Here is a 17716-nt window from a genome sequence, read left to right as displayed (position 1 = left end):
TTATGCATAAGTTTCTATGAGCACGTCTAATTGGCGTACAGTTAATGCCTTCTGAACACTAAATCTGTCTTACTAACATTTTGAGAAATGCTTGTTCTTGGATTTATAGCATATATATCTACTGTCTTTAGAAATCAGTGATCTTCTTTGTCATGATTATTTGTCAAAATTATTTCTCCAGACAAGGCTTAATGAATTACAGTTAACATTCTTAATACTTTGTGTCACATCAGTATTCATTCTGGGACTAGGGTAAACCAAAAGTCTCATCCAATTTTAATAATTATACACTAAATAAGCAAATGGAAACTTAAAAAGAAGGAAGCACTCATCACACACTCTAATTTTTGAAAATAATTAAAAGTATTGAACATTCAAAAAAAATTTTTAAGTATTGAACATTCTCTCTGTTCTAGTAGATTGATGTGAGGAATAGGGAAAACAGCTACAAAAGAAAGCTACTTAAGGCATTGAAATCAATTATACTGCTTTTAATGTGTCATAAGCACATTAATAACTTAAAGAACATGGCACAGATAGTAGAGTAACAGACCATTCCCCCCACCCCCACACATGACTTTACGCTTCTGAGTAGTAGATACAAATATAGGTTTCATTATATATGTGCCTACGCCTCTCAGTGCACAAACAATGATGGTCATGTTGGGGATGGAGGCACTTTAAGTAACTAATTTTCACCATGTCTGGGAAAGTTATTATGGAGCAAGAAATAGAACAATCAGGAGATAATGTAACGCTCCATCCAAAGTTTACAAAGAAAATCAATGGAAGAATTTAGAGTTGTCTTCATAATGGGAGTCAGACAGGACTCCGTTACAACCCCAGTTCTGATACTTATCTACGAGCTGTTTGATTTTGAACTGAGGAAATTAACTTTTCTGAACCTCAGTTTATTAATCTCGAAAATGGGTTGTTATGTTGTTATATAGGGTAGAGATTTTTAGTTGAAATAATAATTCTAGTCCCATCGTGTTTTATATGTGCTTGTCATGTTGTCGACAATAAATGTGTTTATTGGCAGGCATCAGATCCTTTTTTTTAAAAATTTTGTTGGGGAATATTGGGGGCCAGTGTGTTTTTTCCAGGGCCCATCACTTCCAAGTAATCATCCTTCAATCTAGTTGTGGAGGGCACAGCTCAGCTCCAAGTCCAGTTGCCGTTTTCAATCTTTAGTTGCAGGGGGCACATTCCACCATCCCATGTGGGAATTGAACTGGCAACCTTGTTGAGAGGTCGCGCTTTAACCAACTGAGCCATCCGGCTGCCCCTCCGGAAGCTCAGCGGCAGCTTGTTGTCTTGAATCCAGTTGTGGAGGGCGCAGCTCACTGGCCCATGTGGGAATCGAACCGGCAACTCTGTTGTTCAGAGCTCACGCTCTAACCATCTGAGCAATCTGGCTGCCCAGATCCTTTTTTCTTTAATGATTAAAAGTTTTTAGGCCAGCCCAGTGGCTCAGGCAGTTAGAACTCCATGCTCCTAACTCTGAAGGCTGTCGGTTCGATTCCCACATGGGCCAGTGGGTTCTCAACCACAAGGTTGCCAGTTCAATTCCTCGAGTCCTGCAAGGGATGGTGGGCTCTGCCTCCTGCAACTAAGATTGAACATGGCACCTTGAGCTGAGCTGCCTCCCGGATGGCTCAGTTGTTGGTTGGAGCACGGGCTCTCAACCACAAGGTTGCTGGTTCGACTCCTGCAAGGGATGGTGGGCTGCGCGCCCTGCAACTAGCAACAGCAACTGGACCGGGAGCTGAGCTGTGCCCTCCACAACTAAGACTGAAAGGACAACAACTTGAAGCTGAACGGCACCCTCCACAACTAAAATTGAAAGGATAGCAGCTTGACTTGGAAAAAAGTCCTGGAAGTGCACACTGTTCCCCAATAAAGTCCTGTACCCCTTCCCCAATAAAATCTTTTAAAAAAAAGTTTTTAAAATAGTTGTAGATACACAGAAAAGTTGCAAATTTAGTATGGCAGTTTCCTGTATACCTCACTCAGTTTCCTCTATTGTTAACATATTATTATGGTACATATGTCACATCTAATGAACCAACATTGGTCCATTACTATTAACTAAGCTCTACACTTTATTTGGGGTTCATTAGTTTTTCCTTAATGTCCTTTTACTGTTCCAAGATCCCATCTAGGCCACTGTATTAGTCATCTTGTCTCCTTAGGTGTTTTGTAGAATATCCTTTAATGGGGATTTTTCTGATGTTTTTCTTATGATTAGACAAGGGTATGGGTTCTTGGGAAGAAGATCACAAAGGTAAAGTGCCATTCTCATCTCATGTCAAGGGTACATGCTGTCAGTATGATTTATCACTGATAATGTTACCTTGATCACCTGGCTGAGGTAGTGTTTCTGTCAGGTTTCTCCACAAGAAGATTACTTTTTATCCTCTTCCTGTGCTCTACTCTCTGGAAACAAGTCACTGAGTACAGCCCACTCTCAAGACTACAGGGGCATTTAAGCTCCATCTCTTGGAATGGAGAGTAGCTAGGTAAATGATTTGGAATTTTTCTATAAGGGGGATGTATCAATCCTTCTTCCCCTTCCTTCTTTCCTTCCTTCCTTCCTTCTTTCCTTCCTCCCTTCCTTCCTTCCTTCCTTCCTTCCTTCCTTCCTTCCTTCCTTCCTTCCTTCCTTCCTTCCTTCCTTCTTTTATGTCTGTACAGACTCATGTATATATTAATTTTATACTTTGTGTTATAATCCAATACTATGTTACTTATTTTGTTGCTCAAATTGTTCTTGCTTAGGCCGCTAGGAGCTTATTGAGGTTGGCTCCTGTATTTCTTTGACATGTTCTTATACTTCTTATTGTTTGAGCACAAGCGGTCCTCCATGGGTTCAGCATTCATAGATGCAACCAAGTATGAATGGAAATATTATTTTTAATGTTAATTTGTTGCTGAGGTGTACTATGTAGTTAGGCGTATGATGGTTGCATCTATACTGAACAGGTACAGACTTTTCTTGTCATTATTTCCCAAATAACATAACAACTAGTTATATAACATTTACATTGTATTAGGTATTATAAATAATCTAGAGATGATGTAACATATACAGAAAGATGGATATAGATTATACGCAAATACTATGGCATTTTATATAAGGAACTTTAGCATCCTTGGATTCTGGTATCTGCGGGGGTTGCTGGAACCAATCCTTTGCGGATACTGAGGGACAACAGTACTGCCTTACTTTCTGGTACTAGAAGATGCTCCAGTCTCATCTGGTTTTCCCAGCCCTGGCCCTAGAATCAGCCATTTCTCTAAGGAGCCCCAGTTCCTTTTATTATTGGGGAATGTTAATTTCTACATTTTCTGAATTGCCTTTTCCTTTTGTTATTGATATGTGAATTCATTCCATTGTGGCCAAAGGACATACCTTGTATGATCCAGGACTTTAAATTTGTTTTATGACCTAACGTATGGTCTATCCTGGAGAATGTTCCAACCCTGTAGAAGAGTGTGTTGTTAACCGTAATCGTGGGATGTACTACCGATGTCTGTTAGGTCTGGTTGATTTGTAGTGTTATTGAAGTCTTCTGTTTCCTTGTTGACTTTCTGTCTAGTTGTTGAATCCATTATTGAAAGTATGCATTGAAGTCTCCAACTACAGTATTATTGTTGAATGATCTATTTCTCCAGTTCTGTCAGTTTTTGCTTAATGTGTTTTGGGGTTGTGTTGTTAGGTGCATATATGTTTAGAATTGTAATATCTACCAGATGGATTGATCCTTTTTATCATTATAAAATGTCCCTCTTTGTCTCTAGTAACAACTTTTGTCTTAAAATCTATTTTGTCTGATATTAGTACAGTCAATCCAACTCTCTTTTGGTTACTCTTTGCACGGCATATCTTTTCCCCATCTTTTACTTTCAGTCTATTGTGTCTGCATTTAAAGTTTGTCTCTTATAGAAAGTATATAGTTAGATCATGTTTTTTAAAATCCATTCTGGTAAAAATAAGGAATAAAAAAAGAAAAAAATCAATTCTGATGATCTTTGCCCTTTGATTAGAGAGTTTAATCTATTTACATTTAATGCAATTACTGATAAGGTAGGGTTTAAGTCTGCCATTTTGCTATTTGTTTCTATGTCTTATGTCTGTTGTTCCTCTATTCCTCCATTACTGCTTTCTTTTGCATTAAATATATATATATATATATATATATATATATATATATATATATATATATATGAATATATGTATTGTATGTATTTCTAATAAGCATGTGTTTGTAAGTGTACATAAAACAGAAGGATACACATAGAGAGGACTACAAGGTTTTAAGCGTTATTATTTTACTTATTCATGAGATTGTAATAATCATAACATTTTCAAAAAACAGTATTTCCCACCATTGCTAAAGTCAAATCCAAATAGTATGTGTGGATGAAAAAAGGGGTTCTATAAAAAGTAACCTCAGGGTAATCTGATCATAAATCCCTAACTGGGCAGGTCATGGTAGGTAGTCACGCCTCGGGCATATAACTTTTTAGTAAAAGATTTATCTTTGCCTTAAGCAAGCCCTGTCCTTTTATGTTTCTGAGCATCTAGGTTAACACAGTTAACACACCTTTGAAATAATCCCTAACCACCCTCAAGAGAGCACATAATCTTGTTAGCTATCCTTTAATCTAATCCCCACCTTGCTTTCCCCCACCTCCATGTAATGTTCCTTATGTTCCCTCCAAAATTTCAAATGCATAAAGGAAGCTGCAAAACTGTTATTCTCTGGAGCATTTGAGATCTTGCTCTCCAGAATATGTTGTCAGTTTGACTCAAATAAATTCTTATAAAAATACTCTGCAGGTTTAGATGTTTTTTATGTTGATGTATGTATGTGGAGAAATAGATAGTATTTTTCTCTAATGAATTTGTAGACCCAGTTTTCTGCATTTAATTTCAAGATAGAGCAATACTCCACCAGGGCTTTACAAAAACATTGATAAGTCTTTAACTGTGAGACTGTCTAAAAATTCAAAATTCAAAATATAAATATGCGGTAGAGTTAGATAGTCAAATACAACTTCTTTATAGAGTAGTATATAACTTCTATATAGAGTAGTAGAAAGAGCCTAAGCAAGTTTTGGCACATGCTAAGGGTTTTACCACTGCATAAAAAGTACTGAATCATGTTTTTCTTACTTAGAAAGAATCATAAAATCAGTTTATAATTTATTTTCTGGAATCTACTCTAATACCTTGAACTTCTTAGAGGGCAAGAATGTGTGTCTTATTTTCAATTAATCAAAGTATTTTTTAAAAATTTGGTTGATAAATGGTAAGTCGTGATGATAAGATGAGAACTGTAAACTTAAACAGAAACATGAAAAAATTCCAAAACAGTGGGTATTTGAACATAAATGTAGCTGAGGAAATCAGAACGAGTCTATAAATGTTTTAACAATGGCACTATTCCAGAGCTTCTATTAAGTCTATGAATTATACATAAAAGTAAACACAAAGTAGTTGACTGCAATTACATGGTGGAAAGTTCCTAAACTTAATTTTCCAACCCTATATATACATATATACGATGTTAGTAACTAGATGAAGCTAATTTAAAAATAAATTTTCTTTCAAATTTTGATTTAAAACATATTATTTAGAATTTGTAATTTTTATGTTTATTTTCTTTTTCCCAGCTAGGAAAGTAGACAGTGTTCACGTACACTTTGAATACCAGTACTCTATTATTATTATTTACCCTTCCAAAGAACTAAACTGGCCTTTATTAATCAGTAGCCTAGTTTTAAGGCAGCAGTCATAAGGCAAAGCTAAGTGAGTTCTTTTATGTTAACAGCTACAGGGTAACAGAAATCAACTTTCTGTGGTCTGCAGCCATAGGAGACTGTAAACAAACTAAGACTATTACAGAGAGACAAGTAAGCAGCATGTTCCCAGGCACACCCATGGGCCAGTCTAATAACTAAGCTATTTGAATGAGGGAGGTTTATGATTTCCCTACATTTACAGGGTAAATGAAACCAAGATTAGAATTCCAGGAAGTGTCTGCAGTGTTCTCAAAAACAAGCCTGATGGACCTTTGAGGAAGGTAGTGGGACAGGGATTTGTCAAATGGGATTTTAGTTTATTTCTATACTATCGTATTGTTTATAAGAAGATTATATTCATATACTAAATTGGTGATTAAAAACCAACTTAAAAGAGTTAAAAAAAAGATAGGAATACTTGAGAAATTGTATGAATTTAGATTTATGAGCTTGTGCCCTTTGGGTATAATTTATTTCTGTTTAAACAGAATATTTGTTTGGCATTATTGAGGGGCATATAAAGCCACCCGAGGAGTCCAAATGGAATGTGAGTGAAACTAGAAAAGGATAATTTAAATTATTTGGGTCATTTGAAAAACACCTGCCTGATAGCTGCACCCCAAGACCAACCATTAGGTTGACCAGAATGCCAGAATTTGTGTAAGCTCACTTACTGGGTAAAGAAAGGCAAATTGCTTAAACTTTACCTGCCTCAAATTTTCTCTCAGCAATTCAGGGGGAGGTTAAGGCTAACTTTTCCTTACAGACATGATATCAAAATTAATTTTAAATAGAGAGAGAGAGAAAAAAAGAGAGACATCTTCAGAAATAAATTCTACATCAGAGCCTTGGGGTAGAGAGTTATGGCTCATTCATGAGCCTCTCTTCTCTGTGGGTGCCTGGCATTGGAGCCTGACACACAGTAGCTGTTGAACTGAACTTTGGATTTCTGAACCCACAAAGATGAAGACCAAATCATGAACCTTGGCTCTAGCAGGTCTTTATAGTCTCATCGCCACCCTTTCCTATCCCCTTCCCCATTCTATTTCCACATTCAATTGCTTCTCCTGTAATCAGTCTATGCACTCTGCTCAAGATGCCTGTTCCCACCTATTGGAACTGATGAACGCTTTTTTGTGGGTGTTTTTGGACCCACTCAAATGTCACCTTATCTTTGGAGCTCCCTCTGTCTCCAGGGTAGAGTTATTGCTCTCTCATTGTGTTACTAAGCATTTTATCTATATATTTTTCTTTCATATTATAATTTTTACATTGGTCTCCTTACTGGCTGAGAATTTCTTGAGAGAGACCCAGTGACTTATTCATCATTTTATCCCCAAAGTCTAGCATGTGCTGCCTAACACTTAGGAGATACACAGTAATTTTTGAAAATAAAATTGTTAATGTGAGTCCTATCTTAAGCATAATCTGTCACCTTATGGGATAAAGATATTAATTAAATTACGGAAATAAAAAAACTCCCTTTTCTACCTTTTGACAGAATAAAAATTAAAGTTATACATTTTAGAAAAATATTTTTTATATATGTGTGGTATTAGAATCTTCATGCTGTTTCTATGGCTATTCTCCAAGTACAGCATAGCATCCCCTGGTATAAGGGTGAAACTTGGAAAATTAATAACTTGGTTAGACTTCGTTTAGTTACCTTATAGCTTGCAATTCAGCAAGTGTGTGGGGGGAGGTGGGAGGTGTGGTGGTAGTGGGAGGTGGCTGTTAAACAGGCAAATGACATTGGCTTTAGAGTCTCAGAATTTTTTCCCTTTAAAGAAATGTTTTCATTTGAGAAGCTATGCAATATTTCCAGAAGCCAGATAAAGACCTTAGTTGTAAAATGTTATTCTTCTGTACTAGATTAGATTAAGAAAACTTCAGAAGACTATTTAAACAAACATTATTGTTAAAACTTGCACATGAGTTCATAATCACTATAGAAAAATTAGACAGTCTTTTCAATACATATTTTCTCATCCAATTGAACACGTAGCTGATGGCCGGGACCAATGAGGTTGAAGTTCAGGGAATCTAAAACATTGCTCCTTTTGGCATACCTATGATTTCTTTAATAGTCTCAATTCTGTTAAATTTATGAAAACTATATTTCCTTACCAGAACTGTAATTTGTTCCTGTTGTCTATTCAAATTTTCTAAGATAGTAAAGACAATCTATAATCAAATTTCCAAATAATCGCATAAACAAACAGCAGTGTTCTGTCAATAATGGTGACGCTATTGAAATGGAAGTGTTGGCTGGCAGATGATAGCATGTTGAGAAACTCTAAGTACTTGTCAATCAATGTGTGGAAATCCAGTTTTGATGTATGTACAGCATATTATTTACTTACCTAATTAATTCAATAAATATTTATCGTATGCATGGCACTGTTCTGGGTACTGAGATTAAGGCAGTAAAGAAAAGCAAGAAGAGGTTCTGACTTTATGCTTTTAATAGTCTAGTTAGAATATTCCAAAAAAACACAAATGAGAACCAAAGATATTTTTTATCTATGAGATTAGCAATGGGGGGAGGGACACTCTCATATGCTGTCTAAAATGGTACACTCTTTCTGAAGATAAATTTAACTGTGTGTGTAAGGTGTAAGTTAAGATATCTATATACTTTGACCCAGGGATTTCACTTTTAGGAATCTATTATAATTTTAAAAATCAGAAATGCAGGCCAAGATTCACATTCAACAAGTTTAATCACTACATTATCTTTACCAGTGAAAAATTAGAAATAACTTAAATATTCACCAAAGGTGAAATGGTAAATAATGTATAGCATATCCACAAGACTATTGTAAATGTATTAAGATGTTGTTTCTGAAGCATTTAGTGCCCATGGAAAATACTCATGCTACACTGTGAAGATGGTAAAAATTCTGATTAAAAACAATATATCTAAAATATTAATAATGTTATTGCTTGGGCGTCAAAAGATACAAACTTTTTGAAGTTATTGAAGAAGATCAAAAGATACAAACTTGCAGTTATAAAATAAAGTCAATCATGGGGATGTAATGTACAACACCGTAACTGTGGTTAATAGTACTGTATCGCATATTTGCAAAGTGCAAAGAGAGTAGATCTTAAAGGTTCTCATCACAAGAAAAAAATTTTTTGTAACTATGTATACTGATGGATGTTCACTAGATTTACTATGGTGGTCATTTTGCAATCTATACAAATATTGAATCATTATGTTGTACACCTGAAACAATGTCAATTGTACCTCAATAAAGAAAGCAGGAATTTGCAAGAAAATTAAGCAAAAACACTTATATACTAAGTTAAGAAAGGAAGGAAGGAAGGAAAGAAGGAAGGAAGGAAGGAAGGAAGGAAGGAAGGAAGGAAGGAAGGAAGGAAGGAAGGAAGGTGAGGGAGGGAGGGAAGGAGGAAGTGATGGAGTGAGGGAGAGAGTGAGAGAGAGAGAGAGAGAGAGAGAGAGAGAGAGAGAAAAGAAAGAGAAACTTGTAGGCCTGGAAGCTTCAGGGTTCCTAGGTTATTTATCTCCTTGAGAACAAAACGTGTACATTAGGATAGGTTATTTTCCTTTAGATGTAATCAACTCCCCCACCTCCCACCCCAGTTTGCTGAATGTTCAAAAAGTACTATAAGTTTGGGAGGTGGCAATCCCTCCATGACTATGACAAAGTCCATGCTTTCTAGTAAAGCAAAGGAAACATCCAGAATGTTAACAGAATTAATCTCTAGAGAGTGGAACTACAGGAGATGATTATTTTTTTTCTCTGCTTTTCTGTATTTTGTATATTTTTAGTAAAGGGAAAGTATTCTTATAATGAGAAGCTTTATTTTAACAAATATATATCATGAGCGCAAAAAGTCTCCATCTACAGTTGTAATAAAATAACACAAAATTAATTAATGCATGAGGCTTTTTACTGTTAAATAAGCCATGGGAATGTAATGTACAGCATGGTGACTATAGTAACCAAAAATTTTAAAAAATGTTATTGCTGATTTGCAGAGGTCACTTTTTAATTTTCCGAGTTTTTTTATAACAAGCACTTTTTTATAATTAGAAAAAATACACATTCTTTTGAAAGGATAGTAATATTCATTGGGAGACAATAACCAATTATGTGCTCCTTGGATGATGTTTCATGCACTCCATTAAAAGCATAGCCTAAGCTAGTTCTGGCTACTCTAAGAAAGAATATGATTATGTTGCTAAGTATCTGTACAGTTTGAAACAGGAATACAAAATTTCAAAAGAAAACATTCTATTCATCCAATGTTTTAAAACAAATTCAATGTAAAGGCTTAAAAAATTAGGGGATCACATACCTTTAAATGTAGGTGTGTTAGAATAATTGCTTGACTTTTTATCTGGAAACTGCTACACCAAGTAAAACAGTACACCAAGTAAAACATTAACTTTTTTATTTTTTTCCAACAACAAGAAGTAAAGCAGGTTAACAGCAATTCTGAGAATTTGCAATAACAGCCTGCAAGGAAAATGAAGCTCCCTATTTTCATAGCAGATGCATTCACAGCAAAAGCATTTCGTGGGAATCCTGCTGCTGTTTGTCTCCTAGAAGACGTAAGTACTGATTTGGAAATTCTAGATTCCTGTAGAACTCCATATTTCTTTTAAAAAAGATCAGATCCACTTGTTTGTTTACGTCTTTGGTTTTTGTTCTTTGTCAAATGATATCAGCAATATTCATGTGTGCAAGTGGATTTGGACAAACTTCTATGGTGAGAATACTTTTGCCTAGATGCTTAAAACTAGAGAAATGAAGATTTATGTAGAGTAGGACTACAGTTCTCTCTTAGCCGTTAGGTTTTCATTTACTTACCAAATGTGGATGAGAATAAAATTAGATTAGTTTTATGTGACTAGACATGGCTAATATTACATTTAGCATAACAGATTCTAGCTGGATATCTTTACTATTCAGACAAGTAGAAATTCTTTTCAGGACAATAAAAATGAGACATTTTTTTTTTGCAAGGAAGTAAGTAAAAAGATAGAAGGAATTAAGTTCTAAAATAGGGAGAACTTAGTTTACCAAAAGTCTCGTTTTTAAAAATGGTTTTTTGATTTGGGTAAATATTAACAGAATACTTAAATATTCCTTGACTTTCACTGCTTTTGTTGGTCTCTGGATATTAGGAAAAAATCAAGGTGCCCTTGCACTCAGAGCAATTAGTGCAAGAGTAGATTATCTGAGAATTACTTCAGGAGTACAGTAAGCAGTTGGTGATCTTAAATTTATTACTTTATTTACATCTTACTGAATTGGGCAAAGTATGCTTTGGGGCCTTGGAGTGCAGTGAATCTCAGCCTGGCCTGCACATTAAAATCAACTAAGGAGCTTTAAACATTTCTAAGCTCAGGCTGCATCCCAAACCAATGACAACAGAACCTCTGGGGGTGGGACCCAGGTAACCCTGCTATTTAATTTCCTCAAGTGATTCTACTGTGAAATCAAGATGGAGAATGGCTGAGGTTTTACTGAGACAGATGAATATTGTTAAGTGTGTCCTCAGTACACTTATTTTCTTGCTCAAATGGAGCAGCAAAATGGTGATCAAGAATCTTCATCTCACTCTAATAATGCATTCATTATGCAACCTCGTAGCCGGCATTTTCCAACCACCGAATGCAGAAAGTAATAAATACGGTTTTATCAAGTAACACAAGAGATTCAGAGGATTAGTGAGAGAATAATTAACAACCAGATTCTAAATCATGAACTTTCTTTAGAAACAATCTGGCAAGGAATTGTGAAATTGACTAAATTTCAAGAGTCTTAGTATATTTATTTGCCCCATGTTCCCATGTAATATCATTGAAGAGTTTTAAAAATACTTTTGAGTGATTTATGTACTCAGTTTACATCAGATGAGAAGGATTTGCATTATCCCTCAACTTAGTCCTTTTACCTCTGGTATACTCAGTAAACGACAGACTTAAGGCTATCCCTCTAATTCTGTCTATCTCTGTGTCTATCTCTCTACCTCTCCATTAAAATATATTTTACATGTTATTTACATATTTGGAATAACTAGGAAATAAAAATTTAAGCAAAGAACATAGTTCAATGCAACATGCTTCAGTGCAAATGGAAGAAAGAAAAAGAAAGCGAAGGAAGTCCGTGACTTGGGGACGCCCTCTTGGCCCGCTTCACTTCCTCTGGGCCTGAGACCTGTGAGACCAGGCTTATCTGACGGCCTGTCAGGGACAACTGAATAGATATCTAAAGCCTAGTTTGCTAGTTTTCTATTCTGTGGACATGGGAATCCTGTTTTCCTGGAGTTAGCAGTTTCCCCAATTCATAATCAATAAAAATTATAAAGGAAGTATACAAACTGTGTTTTCTGCCCATGGACTCTCTTCCCCATGGCTGGAGACAGTGGATACCTGAAATACCTAGAGAGAAAGAATATAAGTGAGCTCAGGAAAATATCAGGGACAAATAAGTGCTACACCTTCTAATACTGACCACAATTCAGTAGGCGGTTAGCCTGTCATTAACATATGCTACAGATGTTTATGGACACCCACCATGAGCCAGGCTTTGGGCTAGGAATGTGAGGTACAAAGTTTGTCTGCCCTTGAGGTTCTCAAAGTCTAGTGCCAGACGGAGACATGTAAACCTGATCTTTATTCAGTAGTCACCACAGAGGCTGAAAGACCTAAAGATACCAGGTACAAAGGGGACTCAGAGAACAATGTTGGATTTTATGGAGAAGAAAATAGTTCAGATTTTAAGTGCAGTGTTTCAAAGGAAATTCTGTTTGTTATATCTTGTTTAAAATTATTTAAAATTTGACCAAGATGAGATTAACCCCAGAAAAACTTGATGGACAGACTAAAGACTAGGTAATTGCACATAGAGCTTTTGGAATACTTGATAAAAGAACACTGGAAGGAAAGTAAAAAGTTCCGGGTAACAAAGTTCCAAGAACTTTTATAATATTCTAAAGTTTTATTTTTCTTTCAGGACAAGTCAATTTTTAATATTCTCATACGAAGAGCTTCTAATGCTGTACATTAGGTGAAAACAAAAACAGATTAAGGGATAAGTGGAACATGAAACAGATATTTGAAAAAATACTTAAAACCTTAAAAAAATTGATGTTGTCTTCAAATACATGACAATCTGTTTGATAATAAAGACTATGTAGAGAGACATGGAAAATGTATAGAAACAATATCTAAAATATTAAATAGATACATTACGATGATAGCTGTGTAAAAAACTGCAGGAACTCATGACCAACTATTGGAATAGGTCAGAGGGCTGTAGTAGTGATGAGGGGTGATCTTTTGTTTATTTTTCTGTAAGCCAACTTTAATATTTAGTGAAAATAACATATCAGCAGGGGTAAAGAGGATCAGAGGGGTAAAAAGGATTTATTCTCCTTTATATTTTAACAAAGCCTTAAGTTTTTTTATCTTTTTATTGTTGCGCGCGCGTGTGTGTGTGTGTGTGTGTGTGTGTGTGTGTGTGTGTGTTTAGAGCAGGGTTTCTTAACAGCAGCACTACTGACTTTTTGGACTGGGTAGTTCTTTGTTGTAAGAGGCTGTCATGTGCATTGTTAAATGTTTACAAGTATCCTTGGCCTCTACCCATTAGACGACAGTGGTTCCCCCCTTCAAAAATCACCCCCAGTTGAGATCCGTTGCTTCATAGGTTACTTTTTCTCACAAGAGGTTTATTCCTGAGTTTTCCTGTTAAAATTATCCATAAAAAACAACTCTGTTGTGTGTCCACTATATACATTTATTCCAATTCAACTGGCATTTCCTGGCTATCTACCATGTGCTGGGATCAAATGTAATATCATATATCTGCATTATTATTCTTTTAAACACCAATGATCATTTCCAGTGACAACAAGAAGCACTGGCTTCACACTTTTAAAGAGTAATGCTCAGTTTTAGTTCCTGAACTATTTGCTGTTCCAGATTTCCTTATTAAATTTAGAGAATACCACAAAAACCTTTACAGCATAGTGTGTTATGTATTTAAAGAAAAAAACAGGTGTATAACAATACTGTGTTCAACCTATGCTTTAACTCATGTGGGGAAGCTTATGGTATCCTGGACATTTCCAGACTTGGTGCCCTTCCTTGGAGAGAGGCTCACTGGGTGTGACCACACTGGGTCAGACTCCTGGGTGAGGCTTCTGGGGTGTTTCAACCTCGTATCTCATTTTTATGCCCAGAGAAGGGATGAGAAGTGCAGAGAAGATTCTTTAAGGCATTGAAGAGTTTTCCTTTGCCCAGTGTTTGAAGAAAAACAGCAATGCAAAGGAGGAGATGTTAGTATGGGAATTTCTGCTTCTCAAGTATCCTTAGTGGCTTCTAGAACATAACTCTCAGCTTTGGGAGCAGTGACTTCAGACAAATTCAGCCAGATACTGTACAAATCGCTATTCATATGTTATTTCATTTCACCCTCACAACCACTCTATGAGTAAGTCCTATTATTATCCCCATTTTACAGAGGGGGAAACAGAGGCAGAAGAAGGTTAAGTAATTTGTGTGAGGTCACACACTTCTAGGTGGCTGACTTCAGGATCCCAGGTCTGTACTTTCAACTACTGTATTCTCTATTAAACTACATGTTCTCCCATTTTATGTGCTCCCATGGCACCTCTTACATCCCCATTGGTAACAAACAGCACTCTTGTAATTCATTCAATGCCTACCTTCCTCTTTAGACTGCACATTCTAGGAGCTCTTAATCCATTCTGACTTGTTCTAATATACTTGGCCTAGCACATGGGAGGCACTACATGAATAACATGTCGAGGAAAGTGAAAATATAATCAATTAAATTATAGCAAAATTTCCTAAGAGTTCTAGTTAATCAACAATTATTGAGTTTATGTTCTCATTGGTGGGGCAGGGTGGGTGGGGTATGCCAAGTGAGTATGAATTTTGATTTCTATGATGGAGCTAGAGGGAGTAGGCATCCCAGACAGCTATTAGAAGCAACTAAAGATGGCCTACAGTTTGAGTACTTCATTGTGAGGACATAACTTCACAATAAGAAATCCAAATGCCTCAGAAGGAATTTCTTATTTCTTCCTGGATGATTTAGAACTTTCTACATCCGAAAGCTTGTCCTTCGCTGGAATCTATCTTCAGCAGAGGGACAAATGAACAAAGAGCAAGACTGTCATGTTTAGGCTGTCATAGTTCTACACTACCACAAGATGGGAGTATTTTAAAACATTAGTCTGATTTTCTGATCATTAATTTTTTGTGGGCCTTATGGTGATGGAACGTCTCAGTGTCCCAATGCAGTACATCAAAAAAAAACAAACAAACATGGCAATTTTTGCTGTTGGAAATTTGACTCATGTGAAATTGCCAAAGGGAAATGGATATTAAAACAAAAGAATTAATAGCTGTTGGTTTTTTAACTATATTATGTGCTGCATTTGAAAATAAGCTTGTAGTGTAAAATGGAAAAATTTTTGAAGCCAAAATTCAGTGTTTTGAATGAATGCAGTTTCTTTCTTTTGTTTGGAAAGCCCTCAAAGTTGAACCAATATTGGCCTTCTCATGATTCACCATTATCTTGACCTTTGGTTCCAGGGTAGCTGCCTGTTTTGCATACAGAGGGCTGCTACGATCAAACTTTCTACATTATGTCTGGTCCCTCAGGCAAATAACAGGTGCATTTTAAGTGTCCTGAGACAGAAATTACAGTTACAGAAATTCAAATTGCAATTGGTGCAATACACCAAGGTAGAGAAGATTAAAGAGCGATGGTCAGTGAATGTGTTCTAACTGATGTGTAAAAAAGCCCATTTGCAAGGAAATCCATAAGCAATAGATGGTGAGCTTGGCTACAATGCGGGATGCTTTAATGCTTTTAGAGACTTGTCCTAAAGGTCGGAAGAAACAAAGAAAGGAAGGACAAAGATAGGGGGAGTTTGGCCCGTGAGCCAGAGGAAGGACTGGCAGGCAGTGCAGGTTCCTGGAGCGAAGGAGGCAGAACCAGGAAGACCAGCACAGGCTTTTCTTTGTCACCCCTTGAATCACCACTGAGCTCTGCGATTGCCCATTCTGCACTAGAGAATTAAATGGCTCCCAGTTTCTCTCAGGTGTTGTATACACAGGTATGTGAGCCAGTTTCCACAGACAATATTCTATAGGCCATGGGAAGAGCTTGAATTCAATTCTTAACAGTATTGCCGTGTTGGCTGGGATGCCCCAGCAGTTCCCGCCCTCCACTCAGGTGACACATCTCACTCCCTAGACTCACAGGTGCCCACAGGAGTGACAGGTGCATATTCTACTTCATTCCTACATCCTAATTCTCCTTACCTCGGCTCACAGAATCCTAGAGTGTCAAAGATTGAGCAGAAGAAGAACAGATGTGAGATCAAGTGATTGGCCCACGATGTGTCCCTAATACAAAGCTCTTTGCCCACATTTTTCTGTCCGACTCATCAAAATTTGCCCTTTTTCTTTAAAGTCCTAGAATATTTATTGTCAAAATCTGTGTATCTCAAATACATACATGGTGTTGCTCACTGCTGCATTCTGGGTCTGTCCTGACTCCCCACAGAGAAGCTAAGCCTCTTGAACACAGGGCTGTATCTTATGCACCAGGGTTTCTTAAACTTTAATGTGCACGCAGATCACCTGGGGATCTGGTTAAAATGGAAGTTCTGAATCAGAAGGTCTAGCATGGGGCCTGAGACTCTGCATTTCTTTCTTTCTTTTTTTTTACATTAAAGTTTATTGGGTGACAATTGTTAGTAAAGTTACATAGATTTCAGGTGTACAATTCTGTATTACATCATCTATAAATCCCATTGTGTGTTCACCACCCAGAGTCAGTTCTCCTTCCATCGCCATATATTTGATCCCCTTTACCCTCTTGCAGCACCCTCTCCCGAGACTCTGCATTTCTAACAAAGTCCCTCAGTGGTTGTGATGGTGCTGCTGGCTCAGCACAGGACTCGGTAATTGATTGCTGCATTCCCTCAGAAATGTGGCAGGTGTCTGTTTTATCTGATAGACACTGACTGGTTTTCCTGTCTGCAGCGTGCTAAAGAGATACTATGAGTAAGCTTTTGTCTTTATTATGGGGAGTGTAGTGTGGCAGGTTAAAGCCCTGGGCTTTGAGCCACTCAAAATAAAAATCTTACATTTATCAAGTACTTACTATCTGTTGGGCACTGTGATGAGCGTTTTATATGCATTATTGAACTTAATCTTTTGAAAGAAAAATGTTAAGTTAAAAACAAAACCATTGTATCATGTTTGGGTTTTCAGAAAATAAGTATCAATTTCTTAAGTGATTTCTCTTTCTATAGAACTACAGAGCTTCTGTAGGTTTTGAATACAGTGCTTCTTTAAGAAAAGCTAAGTAAATCTCCTGCTAGGATACTGTCAGGTAGACTAGGTATCAATATGACCAAGGATAGGCCAGCCTAGTAGGTTTTTCAGTCTGTCCTAGCTTTGTACATCCACAGCTCTTCAAAGCGTGTTGTAAGCATGGATTTCTGAAAAACAATCTCTATAATAGTGCTTTGAATTCTTTGGCAATTATTTCCTTTAACCATGGGTAAGTTTTCATATTATAAACTGTGTTGCTAACTAATGGCAATTGCTATCCAAGGAAGTCTGTTTTGTGTTTCTAGAGTCTCAATAACTTTTTGCTTCTAATTTAGAAATTGGATGAAGACATGCATCAAAAAATTGCAAGGGAAATGAATCTCTCAGAAACTGCTTTTATCCGAAAACTGGACCCAACTGACAACTTTACACAAAGTAAATACGCATTTTTTAAAAACCATTCTTGAATGATACCAGAAGCTGCTTTTCCAGTGGGGGAATGATATTTAAGGGAAATACCCATTTACTATTTGCATGCAGGTACCC

At 36.6% G+C, this 17716-nt stretch overlaps 1 protein-coding gene across 3 annotated transcripts in view; it reads left to right on the top strand.

Annotated features, from left to right (window-relative positions):
* PBLD (phenazine biosynthesis like protein domain containing) overlaps positions 1-17716 on the top strand; it is a 43564-nt gene that overhangs the window by 15598 nt on the left and 10250 nt on the right. For 2 of the 3 annotated variants that reach the window (XM_081074892.1, XM_081074890.1), the window contains exons 2-3: positions 10257-10396; positions 17506-17605. In XM_081074892.1, coding sequence (XP_080931018.1) covers positions 10313-10396; positions 17506-17605 — 184 coding nt within the window. In that variant the 5' untranslated portion in view covers positions 10257-10312. The remainder of the gene's footprint in view (positions 1-10256; positions 10397-17505; positions 17606-17716) is intronic. The other variant, XM_081074891.1, reaches the window with a different exon arrangement.

This window comes from Rhinolophus hipposideros (genome assembly GCF_964194185.1).
Source record: "Rhinolophus hipposideros genome assembly, chromosome: 15".
Classification (NCBI taxonomy): Eukaryota; Metazoa; Chordata; class Mammalia; order Chiroptera; family Rhinolophidae; genus Rhinolophus; species Rhinolophus hipposideros.
Note: the sequence above shows the minus strand (reverse complement) of the source record. Positions and strands in the feature narration are given on the sequence as shown.